The sequence below is a fragment of the Lynx canadensis genome, chromosome C2 (assembly GCF_007474595.2).
Source record: "Lynx canadensis isolate LIC74 chromosome C2, mLynCan4.pri.v2, whole genome shotgun sequence".
Classification (NCBI taxonomy): domain Eukaryota; kingdom Metazoa; phylum Chordata; class Mammalia; order Carnivora; family Felidae; genus Lynx; species Lynx canadensis.
Genome location: NC_044311.2, coordinates 10,594,982 through 10,619,553, shown reverse-complemented (window position 1 = coordinate 10,619,553; position 24,572 = coordinate 10,594,982). Strand labels below are relative to the sequence as shown.

The 24,572-nt window shown below is 48.0% G+C and overlaps 1 protein-coding gene across 3 annotated transcripts in view; it reads left to right on the top strand.

The window, feature by feature from the left end:
* Positions 1–24,572, top strand: part of CMTM7 (CKLF like MARVEL transmembrane domain containing 7) — a 51,708-nt gene that overhangs the window by 9,305 nt on the left and 17,831 nt on the right. Inside the window, exon 1 of one of the 3 annotated variants that reach the window (XM_032594659.1) lies at positions 10,339–10,455. The exons of the other annotated variants lie outside the window; for them this stretch is intronic. Within the exon in view, the coding sequence (XP_032450550.1) occupies positions 10,363–10,455 (93 nt within the window). The 5' untranslated portion in view covers positions 10,339–10,362. Of the gene's footprint in view, positions 1–10,338; positions 10,456–24,572 lie in introns of those variants that run through there. 3 annotated transcript variants of the gene reach the window in all.

Below are 24,572 nucleotides of genomic sequence, written 5' to 3'. Positions count from 1 at the left end.
GATACCTGCATCCGAGTCCTTTGTTTGGTTGTATCATAATTTATCCATTTGGCTTCTCGCTGGTGGGCAGGCTGTGGCCGATCTGAAAGGAGGTGCTGTGAGAAGCAACAGCGGGTACTTAGAGACGGTTTCACCCTTTGCCAGAGATGAAATCGGCCAGACAAGGGAAAACCCCTCACTGGGGTATTGGACAGTGTGTGTATAGTATTTTAGAAAGCATATTCACATGTTACCCACAGGGCTGCTGGAAGGCTTAAGAGGAAACCATCGTTTACTGCTCTCGTTTGTTAAGTCACAAGTTCCTCCTGGAAGGGTTGGGAACAGAGGGGAACTAAGGTGCGAGTATCTGCTCTGCTGTGTCAGGCAATTTTACATGCAGTTTCCCTTTGCTTTTAACCCTGTTAGTGGCTCTATTACTTATCTTCCATTTTTTTTGGTTGAACGGAGGCTGAGAGGTTTTGTAACTTGCCCAACGTTGAAAATACCCATTATATTCTGGAGCCAGCATTCGAACCCGGGTAAGGTCAAGGCCTAGCCTTTCTATGGTGGTGTGCCATCTCTCCATGTGGGGTGAGCAGACCCCCCCAGGCTAGCCCACTGTGGCAGACGTGCCATAGGGTGACCCCTAGTGAGTCACAACCTTGTGTAATTCCTTCCTCTTGAGCGTGGGACGGCCCTGTGACTTGCTGCTAACCAAGAGAGTATAGCAAAGGTGATGGATGTTATTCCCATGGTTATGTCATGTCAGATGCCTAGGTGAATGGATGTTGCAGATGTTATTAATGCCCTAAATCAGTTGATTCCAAGTTAATCAAAAGGAGATCATCTCCAGGTAGGCCTGACTTAATCATGTGAAAGTCCTTAAAGGAGGTACTGGGTCCTTCCCAAAAAGGGAGATTCTCCTGCTGGCCCTGGGAAGTAAACGCTGCTGAGGGAGTTGGGCGAGAGCCTGGCAGAGGCCACCTGCCCAGCACCTATGGGCTGTGTCTGAAATCTAAGAGCAGCCCTCAGCAGACGGCCAGAAAAACAAAAAGCCAAAGACCTCTGTTTCAGCAGGGAACTAAAATCCGCCAACAATCATGTGACCTCAGAAGAGGACCCCAGGCCTCAGATAAAACTCCAGCCTGGCCAACATCATGGCTGCAGCCTTTTGAGACCTAGAGCAGAGGACTCTCGCCTGGGAGCCTAAGTGTTCTTTTAAGCTACTTAGTTTGTGGTCATTTGTTACACAGCGGTACATACTCTTGCACCCACAGAAGCCCATGTATCCTGCATCAGATCTGGCACTCTTGTGGCCGTTTCTTGGCAAGGAAAGATGGGGCAGCAGAAGGCAGAAGGTGCATTGCCATTCTTATAATAAACCGGGTAATTCGTACATGGGCTGTGGCCCTACATCATTGAATTCCTGTGGAGTAAACCTGTTGAGCTCTTGCTCTGGGCATTGTGCCGCATGCTTGGTATGCAAGAACTCACCCAGCATTACAGCCTTTCTAGGTGTCGGTATTCCCATTTTACAGGTGAGGAAACATGCGGGGCCTTCTCTGCAGCCTCTAGGCTTGTAACAACTGCCTCTATCTCCCAGCCATCCTGTTCCCCTCCAGGGTCCCCTCCCAGAACAATTTTTTAAGATTAATTTATTTATTTTGAGAGAGAGAGAGAGCACAAGCAGGTGAGGGGCAGAGAGAAGGAGAGACAGAATCCCGACTAGGCTCCGCGCCATCAGTGCAGGGCCCGATGTGGGGCTCGAACCCATGAAACGTGAGATCATGACCTGAGCCAAGATCAAGAGCCGGACACTTAATTGACTAAGCCACCCAGGCACCGCGCCCCTGCCCGCCGGAGCCATTCTAAAAAATAAAAACCCTGATCCAAACAAAGTATGGCTGTGTAATTGCTAAAAATATGTTTATGGTTTTTTTTTTAATTTTTTTAATGTTTATTTTTGAGAGAGAGAGAGACAGAGCACGAGTTGGGGGTGGGGGAGCAGAGAGCAAGGGAGACACAGAATCTGAAGCAGGTTCCAGGCTCTGTGCTGACAGCTCAGCACAGATGTGGTGCTTGAACTCACAAACCATGAGATCCTGACCCGAGCCGAAGTCAGACTCTTAACCAACTGAGCCACCCAGGCGCCCCAAATTATGTTTACTTTTTAAAAAATAGACAACGTGATCAAGATTTTAAAAGTACACTGTATACTCTGTATGTTAGCCAACTTGACAATAAATTGTATTTAAAAAAAAAGATTTTAAAAGTACAAAAAGTCCTCCAATTTCCACTTTCCCTCCCTGGAGGCTACCAGTGATCCCAGTTTCTCGTGCATCTTTCGGGAATTATTTTGTGCTTCTGTGTGTGTATGCCCCCTCTCACCCCAGATAGTCTGGGGTGAGACTTATACACACTGGTCTGTACTTTCACTACTTAACTTTCCATCTTGGATATAATTCCACATCCATTCAGAAGGTGTTCTCATTCTCCTTAACAGCTGCATTGCCTTACGGAGAATGGATTTACCATAATTTATTAAACGAGTCCCCCACTGACAGCATTTAGGTTATTTATCATGATTTGTTCTCTCAGGGCTATGGTGGATGCCCTTGTACATAACGTAGTTTTGAATGTGTACAAGAATGTCAGAAGGAAAAATCCCTAAAAATAGAATTTCCGGACCAAGTGTTGCCTCATCTGGGGAATTTTTCATCTGTCCTGCAACTCAGATTTGCAGACCACACCTTGTGATCTTCTTCCGCAGGGTTTCAGGGATCTTCCACATCCATTGACTGGGGAAGACTCTACTTCGTGTTCGGTGTTCAGAGTTCCACTTAACTTTAAGATACTAAGAACCAGGGAAGTCTAGGGAACAAAACTTGTGTGACCAGCATTTTTCTTAGAATTTCCCAGTATCCATCACGGGGGGTGGGTGTTGAAATCAGCTTCCCTAGAAGTAGAGCTAGAGATGGGGTTCTTGTGCACATGGTTTTCTGAGTCAGGGAGGCAGGCGCGGGCAGGAGAAGGAGCTAGACAAAGGTGGATTTTAGAAGTCTAAGCCTCAGCCTGATCTTGCAGGGACCTCTGGAAAGTGAGGGGCATCACAGATTCCCCTGTTTGGAGGCACTGGAGCTGGGCTTTTGTACCCTTCATTGGCCACAGACCAGGGAAGGGAGTAGATAAACTCCCAGGGACCTCTGAGCCAGACAGCTGTAGCTGTAGAGGGCAAGATCATTGGCACAGGGTTTGCAGGTGGGAGGAGTTAGCAGCAGCGCCCCCTGCAGTACCTGGGCAGTGGTGCATTGACCTGGTTAAAGGTAGCGCAGTTGAGCAGCGCACCAATGGAGTGCCCGCTTGTGTTCCTTAGGAACATTGGAATTGCTTCCGTCTTTCCGATCTCTGGTGAGGCTCGAAGCGGATGCAGTCTGGGGACTTAACAAACCTGACTCCTTCCACCCGCAAAACTGGTTTATCAATATTCTTGGCCAGTCCCGTTGGATCTCTGCCAGGCTGCTCGGCCTTTCAGACCACCCAGGACTTTTGATGTTGCGTTTTGCTGTCCACTTAAAGAGTCATGTCATTATTTTTTAACTCCCACTTGAAACAAGGGGAGAAGAAAGCAAATCAGCGTGTACTGCATGGAAAATAAAATCAATAACGGAGCAAAATTATTTCTGTAACCTTTTACAAGGGACTCAGAAGCAATGTCATGGTAGTATGAATAACCTGACCGTATCTGTTTTAACTCCTGGGAAGGACTTAAGAATGTAACCACAGAGAAAGTTTCCTGGAGAAAAGAAATTTGATTTCTGAGGTGAGGCCTTATTGACACAGACGGTTGTGAGTTTCACTTGGAAAAGGTAAAAGAGACACCACTAACCCTTGTATTGACAATGTGACATTGGTTTTACAAGGGTTTTTCAAGTGTCACTGTCACTGAGCAGTGTGTCCTGCTTACCGACGTCCACTTCAGGCAGAGAATGAAACTCTGCAGCACAGTATGCACCCCTTGTGTCTAATAGGGGTCCCCTTGCTGGCTGTAAGCTTACTCTCACCACTTACGGTGACATCAATCCCATATTTAGGGATGTGATCGCTGCTTCAACGTACACTTGTCTTAGTGTGGTTTAGGGATGAAAAATGGCTTTCCAGTTGTAGTGGGTTGAATGATGACCCCCAAAATCTATGTCCACATCCTAATCCCAGGAACCTGTGAACATGGCCTTATTTGAAAAAAGGGTTTTATCGGATGTAGTTAAGGGTCTTGAAATGATGATGTGAATTACCTGGGAGGTCTCTAAATCCAATGACAGGTGTTTTTGAAAGAGACATACCAAGGAGAAGGTGATGGGGAGTGTTGGTTTGAAACCTTCTTGGTGCTTCCCAGGTGTAATCTGAAACCAGTCCCTCGTAGTGGGAAGGCAGGGAGAGACCAACCAGGCGGCACATTTAATAAGCAAAGGGAACTTACATACAAGGCTTGCCTTGGGCGGCAGTAAGATGAATGGATTCCTGCGCATGCCCACCAAATCTTAAAAGTTTCCATAGAGGCGTTAACTGCATTCAGTCACATACACTGTGCAGGTGTTCTCAACGTTGCATCACTATCTCAAGACGGTCCTCGGAGTAGCCTCTGGGAGTGCGAAAGGCAAGCAGAACCCCAAGTTCCAAGGATGGTACGGGGGAGGCAGTGAGGACCTCTGAGGACCCAGGTCCAGCTCCCAGGTCAGCTGGTGGTCACATCTGTTTGATGACCTTCTCCAGCAGTGATGTGAAGATGTGGCAGAGATTGCAGTGACGTGGCCATGAGCCCAGGAACACCAGGGCAGCCGCCAGAGGCTGGAAGGAGCAAGGAATGGATTCTCCCTCAGGTCACCAGAGAGAGCGCAGTCCTGCCAGCACCTTAATTTAAGCCCAGTGGTACTGATTTTGACCTCTGACTTACAGACTTGTAAGAGAAGGAATTTCTGTTATTCTAAGCCACCACCTTTATTGTAGTGTTTTACAACAACTGCAGGAACCTGATACAACCAGTTCAAGACTTTCCATTTCGGTCAGATTCTAGAAATCTTCCACATGGTGGGTCGTAGACACTGAGTATTTTCTCCTTTGAGTAACAACGGCTCATTTGCAGGAACAGTGTTTCAGAGAAGAGATGGCCATCGTCTGCTGTTCTGGATGACAGTTATATCTCAATCTTCTTTATTTTGGTACATCTTTTTCCTTAATAGCTTATTCAAAAAGAGAAGCAGCCCTTGAATTTCTGCTGAGAAAAGCAGAACCCTAAAGACAGAGCATACATGAAGAGAACATCAGAGAGTCATTCTCAGATGGCGGAGTAGAGACAAAAGATGAAAAGTACATTCCAAAGAAGAGCTGTTTCTGGCTTTCTGTGGGCATTGAATGACGTGTCCCCAGTTCCCCCGAACCATTAGATTGCCAAATAAATTTTACAGCATTCTAGTAGAATCTTTAAAGATATTGCAGACCCCCAAATATGTATTAAGGCAGTTGAATCAGCCCTGCCTAATCTGCTTGTGAAATAGTTGATATTGTTAAAAATGTTTGTAGAAGTGCCCAATGATTTAAGTCTCTAAATTATAGGGGCGCCTGGGTGGCGCAGTCGGTTAAGCGTCCGACTTCAGCCAGGTCACGATCTCGCGGTCCGTGAGTTCGAGCCCCGCGTCGGGCTCTGGGCTGATGGCTCAGAGCCTGGAGCCTGCTTCCGATTCTGTGTCTCCCTCTCTCTCTGCCCCTCCCCCGTTCATACTCTGTCTCTCTCTGTCCCAAAAATAAATAAACGTTGAAAAAAAAAATTAAAAAAAAAGTCTCTCTCTCTCTCTATATATATATGTGTGTGTGTGTATGTATATATATATATATATATATATATACTTTTGTAATTTTTTATTTATAAATCCAGATTTATAGAAACTTTGCAGGAGCAGTACAGAGACCCCCCCCCCATATACCCTTCCCCCAGGTTCTCAACTGTTAATCTTTTAAAAAATATATTTTTTAAATGTTTATTTCTGAGACAGAGAGAGACAGAGCATGAGTGGGGGAGAGGCAGAGAGAGAGGGAGACAGAATCTGAAGCAGGCTCCAGGCTCTGAGCTATCAGCACAGAGCCCGACGTGGGGCTCGAACTCACAAACCATGAGATCATGACCTGAGCCGAAGTCGGTCACTCAACAGACTGAGCCACCCAGGCACCCCAAAGTTTTTTTTTTAATGTTTATTTATTTTTGAGAGACAGACAGTGAGCAGGGGAGGGGCAGAGAGAGAGGGAGACACAGAGCCCCAAGCAGACTCCAGGCTCCAAACTCTGTCAGCACAGAGCCCGATGCGGGGCTCGAACCCACGAACCGCAAGATCATGACCTGAGCCGAAGTCGGATGCTTAACGCCTCTTAACTGTTAACTTTTTAATATGTTTGTTTAATCATTTTCCATTTATGTACATATTATTTTTTCTTTGAATCAGTTGAGAGTAAGTTGCAGGCATAATGCTTTTTTGTCCAGCATTCTTCAGTGTACATTTCCTAAGAAGGACCTTCTCTTACCTCACTTCAGTACAGTTACCTAAATCAGGAAATGAACAACACCAGACTATTATCTAACCTACCAGCCTTATTTAGATTTCGCCAGTTGTCCCACTAACGTCCCTTTTCTGGTCTAGGGTCCCATCCTGGATCATGAGTTATAGTCATTTGTCCTGTCTCTTTAATCTCCTTCAGTCTGGAACATACGTTCTTGTCTTTCACGACCTTGATATTTCTAAAGAGTCCAGGACAGAGCAACCCCATCCTTGGACATTAAAGTTGGTATGGAGGGCGGTATTTTGTGGTTGTAGTTGACACAGAAGAGGGAGAAGGAGACACATTTGGACCATGGCACACCTTATCTTGATTTTAGTGCTTTTGCTTTCACAAAAGACTCTTCTGCAAACTTCCTATCTGAAGTTAATAGTAGTTCACGTTGAGCTGGACTGCATGTCCTGGTGAAGGAAGGAAGCAAGGGAGGAAGGAAGGAAGAAAAAAGAAGAAAAGAAAGAAAACGGAGGGAGAGGGAAGGGAGGGAGGGAGGGAGGAAGGAAGGAAGGAAGGAAGGAAGGAAGGAAGGAAGGAAGGAAGGAAGGAAGGAAGGAAGGAAAACATACAGACTTACCTCAAATATCACATCCTTGGGGCAATGGCTAAAATGTATTGAAGACCCATCACCTACCAAGTCCAGTTCTATGAACTTGACATGAATTGCCTCATTCAGTCTTCCTGACAACGCTATCATCCAAGTACTGTTTTTCCTATTTCGCGCCAAGCGTCTGAATTCACAGTAGTTATGCGGTTGGATACTGCATACAGGGTTCCACTCGATGACGGATATTTAGTTCACCAAAAACTCATGCTCCCTCTTTCACAGTGTGGGGTTGTTCCCGGTTGACAGCTGTGCAGCCAGACGTTTCCCGCCGTCTCTGTTTCAGCCAGGCTGTGCCACGGGTTCTCACCGAAGGAGTAAGAGTAGAAGAGGTACTTGTCACTTCTGTCTGAAGCTTTTAAGAGGCAGGATTCTCTACTCTTGCCTTTTCTGTTAGCTCTGTGTGGAGGCTCCAAGGCCATATTTTTCATATTTTATAGATAAGGAAACATCCATGTGTGGAGACTGCCTGCCTCCCTGCTGGACCACTTCCTGTCCTGCCTCTGAGGGGTCTTCTCCAAAGGCCCCATCTGAAGTCATCCCCCTAACGCCACCCTAACCCCATCACCCTGTCCTGTTGCCCAGTTCTGACTTCTTTCACATCACTTCTCGAGCCGAAATCCCCTTGTTCACTTCGTTACTCATTCATGGTGGGTCTTCTCACCGGGATCTGAACTGCAGGACAGTGACCTTTCTGTCTGGGTCACCTCAGGGTGCCTTGCTCCTACGTCAGTGCCTGGAGCATAGAAAGCACTCACAAGTTTTTGTTTTGTTTTGTTCTCAATGATCGAAAGCGTATTTTCTGGACAAAGCCCCTGGTAATAAAACTCCTTTTAAAAAAGTCAACTGGGGCGCCTGGGTGGCGCAGTTGGTTGAGTATGTGGCTTTGGCTCAGGTCATGATCTCGCAGTTGGTGAGTTCGAGCCCCATTTCGGGCTCTGTGCCGACAGCTCAGAGCCTGGAACCTGCTTTGGATTCTGTCTCCCTTTCTTTCTGCCACTCCCCCATTCACACTCTGCCTGTCTCTCTCTCAAAAATAAATAAATATTAAAAAAGTGTTTTTAAGTAAAAAAGTCAGCCTGCCAGGGGCACCTGGGTGGCTCTGTCAGAAGCTTCCAGCTTCAGCTCAGGTAATGATCTCACGGCTCTTGAGTTCCAGCCCCACATCAGGCTCTGTGCTGTCAGCACTTCAGATCTTCTGTCCCCCCTGCCCCCCGCCCTGTCCCTCTCCCACTTGCTCTCTCTCTCTCTCTCTCTCTCTTTCTCTTTCTCTCTCAAAAATAAACATTTAAAGCCTGGATGAAATGCTTGAGACTTGGATCCTCCTCAGAAGATGTGATGCTGGGGCGCCTGGGTGGCGCAGTCGGTTAAGCGTCCGACTTCAGCCAGGTCACGATCTCGCGGTCCGTGAGTTCGAGCCCCGCGTCGGGCTCTGGGCTGATGGCTCAGAGCCTGGAGCCTGTTTCCGATTCTGTGTCTCCCTCTCTCTCTGCCCCTCCCCCGTTCATGCTCTGTCTCTCTCTGTCCCAAAAATAAATAAACGTTGAAAAAAAAAAATTTAAAAAAAAAAAAATTAAAAAAAAAAAGAAGATGTGATGCTACGTGGGGAAGTGCCTGCTGAGGGGTGGGGTGCGGGCCCGGTGTGGGAGGGCCCCTTTGCCAAGCCTGGAGGCACCGGGGTGCCTGGGGCATTAACTTCAGGCCTGCAGGCCAGAAAGGCGGGGAGGTGTGTGTGTGTGTGGGGGGGGTCTCCCTCCCGAGGGAGGAGAGGCCGAGGAAGATGCGGGTGGGACCCTCGCAAGGAGAGGCTGGGATGCCCACCTGGAGTTGCTGGTAAAGTTACAGCCGCTGTCCTGGCCACCAGTGTGAAAGCACCTTTCGTTTTGACGTAGTTGAGTTGACAGGTTTCCACGGACCCACACAGTCAAAACAGTGGGTTCCTATGCCAAAGCAAATCGGAGACAAGCCACGGGATGAGAGAAGTGTCTCAGTTTGTCAGGCTGTCAGGACAGGGCTCCTAATTTAACACCAGGAAGCCCAGAACAGGGGCACTACTGTTTCGGATTCAAGGTGAAAAGAATCCAAGGCCAGACAGGGCAGGCCCACTTTGAGATGTCTGTTTATGGCTCAGGTGCTAACCCTTGGTGTGGTTCTGGTCACGGCCCCTTTGCCTGGCAGAGGCCCTGCTTCAGGTCACCTCAGCAGATGTTTAGCGCCTGTCCCGTCCCAGCCCTTTGCCAGTGGCCGAGGCTACGGCGATGAACGAGGCAGGCCAGCCCCTCCCCCATCGGCAGAAAACGTGGACCTTGAACAAGCGTCCTGCTTCGTCACTTCTAAGGCACCGTTGTTTTAGGCACTGCTAAGAAAGAAAAATGTTAATTACGTGATGACACAGATCTCTTACGTAGAATTTTTATTGTATGCTCGTTAGAAGAGCTCTTTTAAACTTCGTTGAGATTTTACATGCTCTTGGGACTGTATAAAAACAACACTTGAGGAAGGAAAATAAATTGCCTAAGATATTCCTACGACTTCTTTACAGTCAGAGTCCTCCTCTTCTGAATTTTTTTTTTTAAAGTACTTTTAAAATTTTTTTTTTCAACGTTTATTTATTTTTTGGGACAGAGAGAGACAGAGCATGAACGGGGGAGGGGCTGAGAGAGAGGGAGACACAGAATCGGAAACAGGCTCCAGGCTCTGAGCCATCAGCCCAGAGCCCGACGCGGGGCTCGAACTCACGGACCGCGAGATCGTGACCTGGCTGAAGTCGGACGCTTAACCGACTGCGCCACCCAGGCGCCCCTAAAGTACTTTTATACACCCTGTCATCTTTTGTATCATCAAGGGTGTGAGCAATGCAGCATTCCTTGGAAGAGTCCGTAAAAGAAGTAAAAGCCATCGGCGCTGGGCTCATACGCTGGCTTTTTTTTTTTTTTTTTTCTTTTCAACGTTTTTATTTTATTTTTGGGACAGAGAGAGACAGAGCATGAACGGGGGAGGGGCAGAGAGAGAGGGAGACACAGAATCGGAAACAGGCTCCAGGCTCCGAGCCATCAGCCCAGAGCCCGACGCGGGGCTCGAACTCACGGACCGCGAGATCGTGACCTGGCTGAAGTCGGACGCTTAACCGACTGCGCCACCCAGGCGCCCCTATACGCTGGCTTTTGACTCCCACTTTGGCAATGATGCTCCGCGTGCCTGACACGCTTTCCGCGAGGTTTGACTTTGGCACATTGTCACGCGGTAACTGCTCCCTGGTCTGGCCGACAGCACTGGTAAGTTACTCCCCTGACCAGAGGGAAGCAAAAATGTGCAAGAAAGAGCACCTTTGAATCCGAAGTCTGGTTAGTGTCCGCACAGATCACAGGCAGGGATCCTCCCTTGTCTGCAGTCAGGCATTCCCAGGGGAGGAACCTCTAGGCTGAGACCTGAGCGTGGGAATGGGCAAGGCAGGAGGAAGAGGCGGGAGAGTTGCTGGAGGAAGGAACAGCCTTTGCAGAGGCCCAGAGTTGAGAGAGAGGGCAGAGGATTTGAAAGCTTCCTGGTCAGTTCACAAAATGGGCTTTTCGGTAGTGCTGGGATGTGGAAATGCTGCCAGCCATAGAAGTAAGTTAGTTGTGGTTCCGTTAGGCTTTGGCAACTAATCCCTCGTTGTCCTCTGTCTCCTAGAAACTGCCGGAGGAGTTAATGGTGCAATGAGCCTGTTAATTTAAAAAAATTTTTTTTCAATGTTTTTATTTATTTTTGGGACAGAGAGAGACAGAGCATGAACGGGGGAGGGGCAGAGAGAGAGGGAGACACAGAATCGGAAGCAGGCTCCAGGCTCCGAGCCATCAGCCCAGAGCCCGACGCGGGGCTCGAACTCACGGACCGCGAGATCGTGACCTGGCTGAAGTCAGTCGCTTAACCGACTGCGCCACCCAGGCGCCCCATTGAGCCTGTTAATTTATGTTTTACCTGCATCTTGCATTGAAGATATTTTATAGATCTAGCATTTTATTTTTGAAGTTTTATGTTATTACCTATATATGCTCAGAGCAACATTAATATAGTTAGATCTAAAAAAAGGTATGAAAAAACAGAATTGACCCACGGCCCTACCATTACACAAGTTCCACACATGATCTGTTCGGTCCTTGCCTGAGTGTATACACTAAGTTTGCGGCTGAAATCAAAGTGGTTATAATCACAGGTTCTGCTTTCTCTCTATTCTCTCTCTCTCTCTCCTTGAAATTACAAGGGGTGTGTGTGTGTGTGTGAACAGTTGGTTTGTTCAAATCAGGATACAAACAAAAACTACACATTTTATTTCATTTATGTGTCTCTCAAGTTTCTTTTTTTTTTTTTTTTAATGTTTTTTAATGCTTAACTGACTGAGCCACCCAGAGCCACCCAGGAATCTGTGCATTCCTCCCCCTCCTTCTTTTTCCTTACAACTTATTACTTGAATAAAAATCTAGTCATTCATTCCTGTGGTTCATTCCTACTGAGTAGATGCGTCTGAATGCATCCCTATGGTGTCGTTAACAAGTTCTCCAGTCCTCCGTATTTTCTACAAACTGTCTATTAGATACAGAGGTTCATCAGATTTAGATTTGTTTGTTTGTTGCAGGGCCACATCATGGGTGGTGATGTGTATTTCCATCAGGAGGTGCATGATGTCTGGTTAGTTCTGTTTTCATGGTACTAAGATTGATGAGTGGGCTTAGCTGATGTCATCCTGATCCCTCCGTTTGGGCAGGGGACACATTTCAGAGTTTATTTCCAGGGAGCTCTCTCCACCCCCTCAATCCTAATGACCAACCTAAGCTTTCTTGGTTCAATTTTTATTCTTAACTTTGCATCGCCTTTGAAAGTGTGTACTTACTTGTTGCTCTTGGTAATGGTACTTCAACCCTGCGTTCACAGTTCCTATCTGGTGCAGATCTCTGCTCCTCCCTGTGTATTTGGCATTTCTTACTAAGGCCGCCTTCTTACTTTAGGAAGATGTAAAGTACAAATTACTGAGACAATAAATATTCAAATCACACAGGCCATCTGCCCCTGAACAGATGTCCACTGTAAGTCAATGTCAATCTCTGTTCCTTGGGGCCAGGGAAAGAGGTGAAGAAAAATACAGGCCAAGCAGGGCTGAAAGAGCCCTCTCCACTGGGAAGAAAAGGGAGGCTGATGAAGCAGTGGTTTCTACTTAGTTTCTAATTCACGCGGAGAAAAAGACTCTTTCCGGGAAAGTCAGTGAAGGAAGAAGCAATGATAACCCAAGAATGTAGTGATACAAGGCCCGCAGATGGTTTACCATAATAGAATTGTTCCATGGACCACATGAGGGTTTTCTTTTCCCCTCAGTATATGTAGAGCATGTAATTTGCGCCTGGTGCTGTGCTCAGTGTTGTTTTTTTTGTTGTTTTTTTTTTTTTTGGTATTACCTCAGATGAGATAACCCTCTAAGTGGGGTACTATTTGTCATCTCCACTTTCCAGATGGGAAATCTGAGGTTCTGGAAGGTTATGTAGCTGTCCCAGGTCACACAGCTAGTAAAATTCCCACTGTGGGAGTGAGATCTTGGGTAAGTCACCTAACCTCTTTGTGCCTCAGTTTCCTCATCTACAAAATGGGGATGATGGTATTACCTGGTCCCCAGGTTACTGTGCAGATCCTGTATGAAGTATTTGAGCTCTGAGGAAATGTTAGTTATTCTGCTACCTCTTTTTGGTGTCCTAGTGAGATCTTTAATCCTTTCCCCAGAAATCAATGGGATCTGTTCTTCATACTTATAATAGTCCTATTTTCTACAAGGCCTTCATCCTCTTTTTCCCCTTTGCCTGTCCCCATCTTATTTCTAGGAGTCTGTGCTGGTCCTTTTGATAGGAAAGTTAGATTGGCACAGGTCAGTGTCAGCATGTGGAGAGAACTTACTCACCCCCATTCAGAGTATGCAAAAGTTTTATTTTGCACTTAGCTATCCAGTGTAGAGCATGTGATATGTGCCAGGCTCGTATTTTTGACCTGACAGAGAGGTGTCAAAGTGATGAAGAAAGGGCATAGGCTTGGCCCTTGCCTTTGCCACTACCAACTGAGTAGCCCTAGGTAAATCACGTTTCTTTTCTTGGTCTCAAATTTCTCTCCTGTGCAGTAGGAGGACAATGTTCAAGATCCCTGTTGTTCTAGTTGTTATGTATATGGACATGTGTGCTGGGTCAGAATGCGAATCACTGGGCAAGTCCAAAATCGCCTGGGCACTGGCGTGGGTGAGCTGTGAGTGTTGGGGGCTGTGTCATTCCTATAGTAGGGGCGTTTCTGGACGGTTTTTCTGTTATCAATAAGATTCCAGGGCAGAGAAAAGTCAGAGTTCTGAGAAACCACTGTGGAAATGCCGCAGTGAGGTCTTTGCAAAGCATAGTGAGGGCTGGGGCCTCTGACTTTTTTCTCAGCCCCAGCAGCCTCCCACTGTGTGGTCTGGCCGCACCATCTCCATCCATATAAAAGGTGCAGTGGTTTTTAGTATATTCACAGAATATGTGCCGCCATCACCACAACCAATTTCAGAAAGTTTCGAAGAGCTCTGTGTTGACAAGTGCACAGTCATGTCCCTATCACCACAGCGAGATCGAGGACAGTCCCATCATCCCCCCAGATGCCCCTGTGCCATTCCTTTGTAGTCGATCCTTCTCCCCACCTTGTAACCCCTTTGCCTTACCATGTAAGCTCATCAGTACGTACCTGTGAAGCCTGCTGGGATTTGGTTGGCATTTCGTTGAGTCTGTAGATCAACGTGGGGAGAATTGGCATGTCAGTAATGTTGCACCTTCCAATCCATGAACATGTTATACCTCTCCGTTTATGTAAGTCTTCTCTGATTTCTTTGATCAGTATTTTTTAAAAAAATTTTAATGTTTCTTTTCGAGAGAGAGACAGAGACAGAGTAGAGTGGGGAAGGGGTAGAGAGAGAGGGAGACTCAGAATCCGAAGCAGGCTCCAGGCTCTGAGCTGTCAGCACAGAGCCCGACAACAGGGCTTGAACTCATTGTGAGATCATGACCTGAGCCAAAGTTGGATGCTCAACCGACTGAGCCAGCCAGGCGCCCCTCTTTTATCAGTGTTTTGTAGTTTTTAGCATATTCTAAAGTTATATCTTTACCTAATAAATATTTTCTTTTTTCTTTTTTGATGCTACTGTAAATAGTCCTGTGTGTTTTTAATGTTTGATTTCAATGGTTTGTTGTTAATATATTGATTTTTGTATATTGAGCTTGCAACCTCTGATAATGCTAAACTCATTGATTAGCTCTTAGATCTTTTTATGGAGATTTTTTCTACACCGGTAGCCCTGTTGTTTACAAATAAAGTTTCAGGGTGTCTGGGTGGCTCAGTTGGTTCAGCTCCCAACTCTTGATTTAGGCTCAGGTCATGGTCTCCTGGTTTGGGGGTTCGAGCCCTGCTTGGGGGCTCTTAGCACAGAGCCTGCTTGGGATTCTCTTTCCCTCTATCTCTGCCCCTTCCCTGCTCACGCTCATGGTCACGCGCGCGCTCTCTCTCTCAAATAAATACTTAAAAAAAAAGTTTTATTTCTTCCTTTTCAGTCTTTCATTTCTTTTTCTTACCTTATTGCAGCTTCCAGAAATATGCTGAATAGGATTGGTGAGAGATGATAACCTTCCCTTGTTCCTTAGGGGGAAAGCATACGGTCTCTCACCACTGAGTCTTAGATTAGCTGTAGATTTTTACGTACATGCCCTTTATCAGGTTAAGGAATTACCCTGCTATCCTAGTTTGCTGGAAGTTTTTATCATGAATGGGTATTGAATTTTGTCAAGTGCTTTTTCAGCATCAGCTGATACACATACCTGGTTTTTCTTCTTTTGGTCTGTTAATACGGTATCTACATTGATTTTCCAATGTTGAACCCGCCATGCCTCCTGGAATAAACTTTAGTTACTTGTTGTGCACCTGCATATTTTTATATATTGTTGGATTTGCTATGCTGATATTTTGTTGAGGGTTTTTGATAGCCTAGAAAGAATTTATCCTTAAGCTTACTCATGACCCAACCCACTTTCAGTCCATCCCTCTGAGACATTCACATACTAATAGTCTGTTGTGGGTTTCTCTGAATCCTTGTCTCTCTTTCTCCTTTCTGTGATTGCTGTTCTCTTTGGCTTTGCATGTTTCTCACTTCTGCCCACAAACTCCCTTCAGAAACAGGATTTAGAAAGAAGCATTCGAGCCCATAGCTAGATTCAAGTTGGTTTGCCTCACCTTCCTGAGATCCTAAATGCCCTGCCACCAGTAGTGCCCTTGGAAGGCAGTGTGTTTGTGTTGGATGTATCCGAGTGGTCTAGTTCCCCATTGGCAGGTGCAGGAGGGGAGGCTTCGTGTAGGACACACCCTCTCTGCTTCCTCCAAAGGCACCCAGACAGGGACAGGAGCAGGGCCTCTTGGTGGAGACTGAAAGGCCCTCTTTGTCTTACCACCAGGTGGCTTTTGCGGCAGCACAGAGGACTCAGGGTCGGGTAAGGAAGGGGAAACGCAGGGAGCGGCTGGGTTTCAGCCTTCCGAGGTTATTTTTAATAAGTGAAGGCCAAGGGGGCGGAGGACTTTCTGAAGGGAGGTCTGTGTTTTCGCCTGGCTCTGAGATGACTCAGAAGTGAGAGATCAAAGGAGAATGCAGACCCCTGGGGAGGGCCTGCCTGACACCTGCCTTCTGAACCTGGGGTTGCAGGTCGTAGGGCGCCCTAACCGTGCCTTTGAACTGGGGACAGGGTAGCCAGAGGAGGGAGGAAGAAAGGGTGAGGTGTTTCCCACCCCCTCCCCCCCCCACACTCTTGCCTGTTTGAAGCGGGAGGTTCACCATGGGCAGGCTTTCTGCTCTCCAGAAGCACAGACAGCCAGAGGGCAGGCAGGAGAGGTCCTCTCTGGGAGGCCGTTCTCCAGAACTGGGTCAGAGAGCAGGAGAGGGGATAGCTAATGGCCTGCAGAAGCGGGGAGGCCTGGCATACTTCCCTTTAATCTGTGGTTTCGTGTGGGGAAGTGTTTGGACAGATGGAATTGCCAGCTCCTTTCCAGCATTTTGTCAGCAGGCTGAGGAATCTGAGGCAGCCACCTCCCTACCGAGCCAGCAAGAGCCAGCAAGGGGAGTTTCCTGTTGGAACTCACCAGCTGCGGGGACCTGGTGGTTGGAGGGGGGCCGGCTCCCCATATCATCATGCAGTCTGGTGCATCGGAGGCCACCTCCTCGCCCACCTGTCTCCTCTGGCTGGTGCCGAGTCTAGTCCTGAGTCTCTTCTCCCCCATCTCCGGCATGCTGTGATTGGATTAGTTTTCCAGAAATCCACTTCTGCCTGTGGCTCTTCTCTGCTCAGTAACCTTCACTGGCTCCCCATTGTCCGTCCATAATAACTACTCTCTCGGCCTGGAATCTGATGCCCACTCCACGCCCCTTTACACACATGTGGGGTTTGCCCAAAATGGACAAGTCGCCTAGTCCCAAATATGCCCTGGGCCTTTGCACCCCGAGGCCTTCCTTTGTCATGCTCCCTCTGCTTGGAAGCCCCCATTTTCTCTTCTCTGTATATTCAAATCCGGTCTCCCACAGAGTCCTCACTAAGGCCATGACTGCCCCTGCAGAGGCCATGCCTCACCTGCCTTTCCAAGGACCTTCCTTATAAATCACACCTCCCTGGTGGCATTTATCTCATTCTTTACAGTACTTGTGTCTGGGTCTGAGGCTCCTTCTCCTTTAGGACAGGGCCTGTGTCTAAGCTGTCCTTAACATTGTTCTCATCACCTGGTGACAGCACACTGCACTTAGGACAGTCACTATTTATTTAGGTTTTTTTTTAATTTTTTTTAACGTTTATTTATTTTTGAGACAGAGAGAGACAGAGCATGAATGGGGGAGGGTCAGAGAGAGAAGGAGACACAGAATCTGAAACAGGCTCCAGGCTGTGAGCTGTCAGCACAGAGCTCGATGTGGGGCTCGAACTCACGGACCGGACCGTGAGATCATGACCTGAGCCGAAGTCAGACGCTCAACCGACTGAGCCACCCAGGCGCCCCGACAGTCACTGTTTAAGAGCCACTGTGTGCTAAGAACTTCTCAAACATCCCATTTATTTTTCCCAACAAACCCCTGAAAGAACTTTTTAATACCTAGCATTCGTGAATGTTTACTAGAAACGTTCCAGTCTGTTCTAAATGTTTTGGCGCAAATCGGCTCAGTTAATCCTCATATCAACACTGTGTGGTAGGTTTAATTATCCCCCTTGCAAAGATGAGGAAACTGAGGCGCAGAGCGGTTAACTGGCCCGCTGGTAATTGTGTTTGCTGAGTGAGAGGTTGCTGACCATGCTTTATTGCTCCCACTCAGCTCTACGTATTCTAATTGGGCACCAGCCTTTGGCCAACACTCAAGACTTCCTTCTCCACTCCTCACTGGGTACCATATGATGATCATACATCCTTAACAACTGTGGTTTTCCATTAGCGACACATGCTTACAATCCCTTAATGGTTCTTGTATACTGGCTTTGTCATATTTTATCCCAGACTAATTTCTTCTTCCCCAGGCTGGCACTTTTTTGGCATTACGCTGCCTCTGTTTTTAATCAAGGCCTCCCACACCCACATTCTCAAATTCAGCAGGCACTCACTTCTGGCAAGAGCCCAGGGCTGGATGCCAGGCTTCCTGCTGGGACTGGCCCCACAGCTTCTCCAAATATTTACTTCCCCAGGATAGCCTCCAAATTACGGAGTAGTTCCCCTGCATCACGGTTTCCTTGGGATCGTCTTTGGCAAAGTGGAAACCAATGTAGCCTTGTATCCCTTGTGCTGAGCACAAGGCTGCTACAAGGTTGATCCTTAATAAATAATCACTGAATAAATAACTTGATTCTTCTTTCCACTTTAAAAACTAGGCTTGGGGCGCCTCAGTGGCTTAGTTGGTTAAGCATCCGACTTCGGCTCACATCGTGATCTTGTGGTCTGTGAGTTCTAGCCCCGCGTCAGGCTCTGTGCTGATGGCTCAGAACCTGGAGCCTCCTTCGGAATCTGTGTCTCCCTCTATCTCTGCCCCTGCCCCGATCATTCTCTCCCTCTCTCCCTCTCTCTCTCTCTCTCAGAAATAAACATTAAAAAAAAAAAAAAAAAAAAAAAAGGCTTGTCTAACTGGGAAACCAGGGAAACTCTAAAACCAGATGTAGGAGTTAGCTTTTGCTCTATGACAAATAGTCATAAAATCTTTCCACATGTCTCCAGATGCCTCAGTTTCCTCATCTGTGGAATGGGGGTAATAACAGAACTTACCCCCATGCCTAAGGAAACTAGCCATTTGCAGAAATAGTGATCATACCAGTATTATTTCAGTAACTTCTAAAAAAAACCCACTCATGTCCCAGCAGGGGCTGTTAAGCCCATCCTGCTCCCACCAGTCCTTGAGAAGATTCTTTGGCAGTCATACTCTTTTATTTTGTTAATCACGTCATCAGGGAACCTCTGGGAAACACTAGCTCCTTCTGCCTGTAAGACCGTGGCTACACACGGAGGTTTTACCCATCTGATTTTATCCAGTTTTCTAGGATTTACCATCTTAAAAAAAAGAAAAAAAAAGAGCATTTAATATATTTTCTATGTTTTCCCATTTCTGAATTAATATGGTGGGTTGCCTTGATTCTAAGACTTTATTGACTGTAAGACTCACCACTGATTTTGGAATGGAGGGGCTGGGGGGGAGGTTAGATTACATACTAATCTTTTTTTTTTTTTTAATTTTTTTTTATTTATTTTTGAGACAGAGAGAGACAGATTATGAACAGGGGAGGGGCAGAGAGAGAGAGGGAGACACAGAATCTGAAGCAGGCTCCAGGCTCTGAGCTGTCAGCACAGAGCCCGACGTGGGGCTCGAACTCACGGGGACCGTGAGATCATGACTTGAGCCGAAGTCAGATGCTTAACCGACTGAGCCACCCAGGCGCCCCGATTACATACTAATCTTATGTAAATTACATTCCAATCTCAGCAGCATCAAGGCCTCTGTGCTTGAGGGAGGGCGCTTGGGGGGGGGGGCTTACAAATTAGAATTACAGAAACACATTATGTTCACTGTTTGTTACATCCTTCTTTTGGGTCAAGCACAGAGCTGCACATGTGTTAACACATTTTGCCCTCACAACACCCTTATAAGGTACACTTGTAAGAATGAAGAAAGATGAAGAAATTGAGGCATAGAAAAGTGAGGCCACGCAGCTGGAACGTGGCACCAGCCACTGAGCTGAGGCGGTTGGACCAAAGGCAAGCTGCCTTTCAGAAATATAACTGGATTTCTATAGAACAGATCTGATGGCTGGAGTATCCACTCTCTTCCTATCTGTGGAAAGTCACCAACCTCTTTGGACTATACGAACAGCCATTCCTAGAAGCCTGATACTTAATCCAAGGAGGGGCAAAGGCCTGGTCCAGCTGACTAGGACAAGCACTGGTGAGTGAGTTCTTTCACTGACTGGCTGCTTTGTGGGATCCAGGGAGGCCCAGACCCTGCCTGGATCTACAAGGAAGTTTCTTCTTCTCGGGGGCACGAGACCTGGAAGGGGATAATGGCAGAGGCCAGAAAAGGGATGGGAGTGAAGTGTTGGAGGAGGGAGAGGCCCCTTCAGTCCAGGGAACCGAAGGGCAGAGAATGCTTCGTGGGCCGTCTAGAACTGTATGACACGGTAGCCACTAGCCACACGCGGCTATTTAAATTTAAATCAATGACGTTAAACGTTCAATTCCTCAGTCACGTCAGCTCCATTCCAAGTGTTCCGCTCTTGCTGTTGCCTGTCATATTGCGCAGCACGGGTAGACACAACATTTCCATCATCATGGAAAATTCTGTTGGGCACCTGACCCTGGATCCAGCTGCAGCAAAGACCACATTGTCCGCGGGACATAGGGAGATGCTGGGCCTGTGCAGGGGCCTGGTTCTGGGAGGTGACTGGTGAATAGGGGTGTTCCCTGTGGAGAGTGTGATAAGAGAGGTGGAGAGAAGGGTGCCCACTTGTAGGCTGTACCTTGAGCAAGGAGAAAGGCCCACCAGCGCGTCCCCAGGCTTGTCTGAGAGGGGCTGAGGCGGCTCCCCGTGCCCTCACAACAAACACTGTCATCTGAGGTGACCTGAGTGGCTTACTCACTGTAGCCTCAAGTCCGGCTCCCCTGGAGCACCTGCCTTTGCCTTGAGTTCCGCCCCCCTCCTTTTTTAAAAAAAATGTTTGTTTTTGAGAGAGAGAGAGACAGAGCACCAGTGGGGTAGGGACAGAGACAGAGAGGGAGACACAGAATCTGAAACAGGCCCTAGGCTCTGAGCTGTCAGCACAGAGCCCATTTGCTCCCATATTATTGTAGAGCAGATCTTCTACTGTGTTTCGTCTCATCCCTAAATATTTCAGTCTGTGTCTAAATTGCTGGGCATCCCATTCGCTCGCCATGTTGGCATCTGCTCGGGCAGCCTCTCTTCTGCTTATGCCTAAGAGCAAAGCCCTGCATTCAGTGCTGCCTTTCTATAAACCCTGGAGAGCCTGAGGGGGAAATGATTACAGAAAAGAAGCTGCCCCCAGCCTGCCAGCCATTTTTACCCGAAGGTTGCTGTTGAGAATCCACCCTAACCCCAAGCTCAGGTCTGCGTTTACCATTGAAGGCCAGTGCACTGGGGCTGGGCACTGGGGATGCCGCAGGGGCTGAGTCTGGGTCCCTGCCTGTGTACTCACAAGTAGGCATACAGCGGGCAGAGGCAGTCTTGGCTGGGATATGAGCTCAATAGTCAGCTTGTCTCAAACTAAAGCTTTGCTGTGGCACGGTCTACATCTGGACATGTGCATGCAGGTTGTAATTCACACAGTTTCCCGATGGGCCCTTGCTTCTGGGTTTAAAGCGCCTACTTGTTTTAGGACGCACAGGATAAAAGTGAATCCTACATGTCTCACCCCACATATAAAAGTAGGGCCTCTCCAGAGGCCCTTCCTCCCCCATCCATCTCACTCCCCTCCCGGGCATGAGTGAACGAGAATGCGGCCCAGCACAGTGCCTGGAACGTAGGTCTCAGGAAACGGACATCAAATTGCATTCAGTCATGTATTCATTCATGTATTTACCAAATATCCACGGACAACACGTGTACCATTCAGGGTTCCTGGCACTGGGGAAATAACAGTGAACAAAACAGATTAAAATCCCCATCATCGTGGGGCTTACATTCAGAGATGACAGACAATAATAATAAACAGGTAAAATAAACAGCTTTGCTGGGCAGTGATAAGGTCTCTGAAGCAAAATAACTGAATAAGTAGCATCTACAAATGATAAAATAATTACCTTTTTAGAAGCAGAATATAAAACTATATGTGCAGTATGAGCCAATCTTTGAAAAGGAAAAATAATACACATATGCTTTAAACATACATAGGTGGAAAGAAATCCTCCAAAATGCCAGGGGTGGTGGTTATCCCTGAGAAACGGGATGATAGGTGATTGTTCTTTTCTTTTTAAAAAAATTTTTTTAATGTTTATTCACTTTTGAGAGAGAGGGAGACAGAGCATGAGCGGGGGAGGGGGCAGAGAGAGAGGGAGGAGACACAGAATCCAAAGCAGGTTCCAGGCCCCACACTGTCAGCACAGGGCCCGATGCGGGGCTCGAACTCATGAACCATGAAATCACGACCTGAGCCGAAGTCGGACACTCGACCGACTGAGCCACCCAGGAGCCCCTGGTTTTTATTTTCTTAAATAGATACTTGCATGAATTGATTTTCTGTAATGAACAGTGTTGATTGTACCTTTGAGTATCTCTGGTTTGAGCAGGAGACTTGACATGAATCCCATTCCTTACAGGCCATTTCTGAGTTGGAGCCCCAGAGCGCTGCTTCCAGCGTGAGGAAAGCTGAGGCAGAGCAGGACTTCCCTTCCATCATGCAGAGTCCCAGGCAACGTTCAGTGCTTGCTCCCAGGGGGTCAGGACAAAGGATTCAAGTCCTTGCTGAAAACAGAGACCAAAACCTGGGAGAGGGGCTGTGAAGAGGAACAGGCCCTGTAGGCAGAGCAGTGCAGTGGTTGGACCTCAGGGCCATGCCAGGGGCCCAGCTGGTTCCTCTGCCTGACTGTGCGACTTTGAACAAGTTGCTTAACCTCTCTGTGCTTCAGGTTTCCGCGTGAAAGGACAGTGATAACAGTACTGGGACTGTTGTGAGGGTAAACTTGTTTAAAAATCGGAGAGTCCTTAGCTCAGTGCCCGGAGAGAGGAAGAGTAAGCACTCAGAAAGGGTAGTACCTGTCATTTGTAGAGCAAGTCAAGGAGGGCAGCGTGCTGTCAGCGACGGTGACAGAGAAGACATGGCAGGAAGAAAACCACATGTGAAACAGAGAAGAGGTGGCTATGGGGACTGGATTCAACCTGCTGGCCAAGCCCCGTGTCCTTTCATTGGGTACCGTCCCCTGTATCCCTCCCCTCTCCCCCCAAAGCTCCGGGGATTTGTCCCTCCTCCGTCGGTGCCACCGCTTGAACTGGTCTCACTGAGGGCCAGCTGCTGAGCAGGAATGCAGTTCAGATTTCTCCAGAGCAAACGTTGAGAAAGTTCCTTAAAGAAACCTGAGAGGAAGAAAGGTGGGCGATGCCTCCCCTCCATGGAGGGGGCTCGTTCTTTGTAGCCCCTCCGGTCACCACCTTCTCACACGTCTCTGCAGGACTCCTGCTTGCTGACTTGGGAACAGACGTGATGACCCTGGGTGGGTTGGGTCCAAGCTCAAGCCTCTGAGACATGGCAGCCCGTCCCTCTGGAACACACTCACTCGTCACAGGGTCTTGGGAGTCTGGGTTTGTGCTCTGGCCCCACCATCGACCATCCGTGGCAAGTGACCCACCCCTGGTCCTCCCCGTCCTCAGATGTGTGAATGGGGCACAGTGCTGCCTGGCCGTGTTTGTTGGGGGCGCTGCTGCCGGGGTGACAGGAGTTAGTGTGGCCTGCCTCTGCCAGTGCTCCCTTCGCCCCTCGGCGGTTTCCGTGGGAGTGAACTCCAGACCCTTCAAGCTACATCAAGTTCTTCTCAATTTCTTGCGATCTTTGGAAAACCCTGCGCATTCATTCCTTCTCAGCTTATCTCAGTTTATGGTGAAGAATTTGTGAGCATGTGGACGTGGGTGTTGATCTCTTCCTTTAGACCGTGAGCTCCAGGAGGGCAAGGACTGTGTCTGTTCCGCTGATGATTGTCGCTAGTCCCTAGCACAAAGCAGGCAGAAAATGGGTTTTGAATTGTCATCACCAGAAAGGAGAGTAAATTGGAACAAAAAGACCCACCCCGCCCATTCCTCTCTCTCTCCCCGTTCGCTTTGCCGACAGACATGCAGTAGCCAGTGTTCAGGCCGGGATGTCCTTGGGAGACGTGGCTTTGGGGCTCCAGGGCTCCAGCCATCACTGCCATGGCAACAGGACGCCGGGGAGCGTGCTGCAGCGGGCCAGCCTGTGTCCGTGCCCGGCTCAGACGTGTGAGCGGGGGCGATTGGTGCCGAGTGCTTCCCGTCTCTGCACCTCGGCCTCCTTGGCTCACGAGGAGCCGTGCCAATAGGCCTTTCCCTTTGTGGTTGAATCCCCCATTCCCTGTGGCATCTCCACGTTGTCTCAGTTGCCCTTGGTCCCCTCTGCTGACCCACTTCTCGGGGGAGGTGGCCACCTACCGCCCGCACATACACAAAGCCGCGTGTCCTCCCCTCCCCTGGTCATGGTGGGAGCAAGCGGCAGAGGACGTTGCTTTCGTTCGTGAAATTGAATCAGCCGCAACAGAGACTAGGAAATCGAGTCGGATACTGAAAGAGAAACAAACTAGAGAAACTACTACTTGCAAACAAACAAAAAAAAAAAATTGCCGTTTCAGTTTGGTTCAATATAAGGACCAAACCACCAAGTTTGCTACATAATAAGCGTCAGTGGTCTTCTGATCCTTTCTGATATAATGATGTTTTTGACAAGTTGAGCGTTCCGTCTCCGTAGTCTGAGCGTGACCTGATGACCTTTGCTGGCCAAGAGCGGTGGTGACGTGGGTGACGTGATGTTGCCCAGGTTGCCGTCCAGGCTCTGTGGTGGAAAATTGATTAGGGACAGGGGAGCATGGCCTGGCCTCAATAACACGCTGAGAATGTTCTGGCTCCTTCACAAACCATACTCACCGATACCCTGGAGATCCTGGATACCAGACCTCCTGGGGAAGTTAGTGAGTCCATCAGCCAACTTTGAAAGGTGTTAGCAGCCTCCAAAAGTCCTTTGTGCTAGGTCCCGAAGTGAAGTTTAACGAAAAAGCACGATTCTCTTCTCAAAGCGCTTGAGCCCAGTAAGGGAGGGAGACGTGGTTTTTTGTTTTTGTTTAATGCGATAGAGTG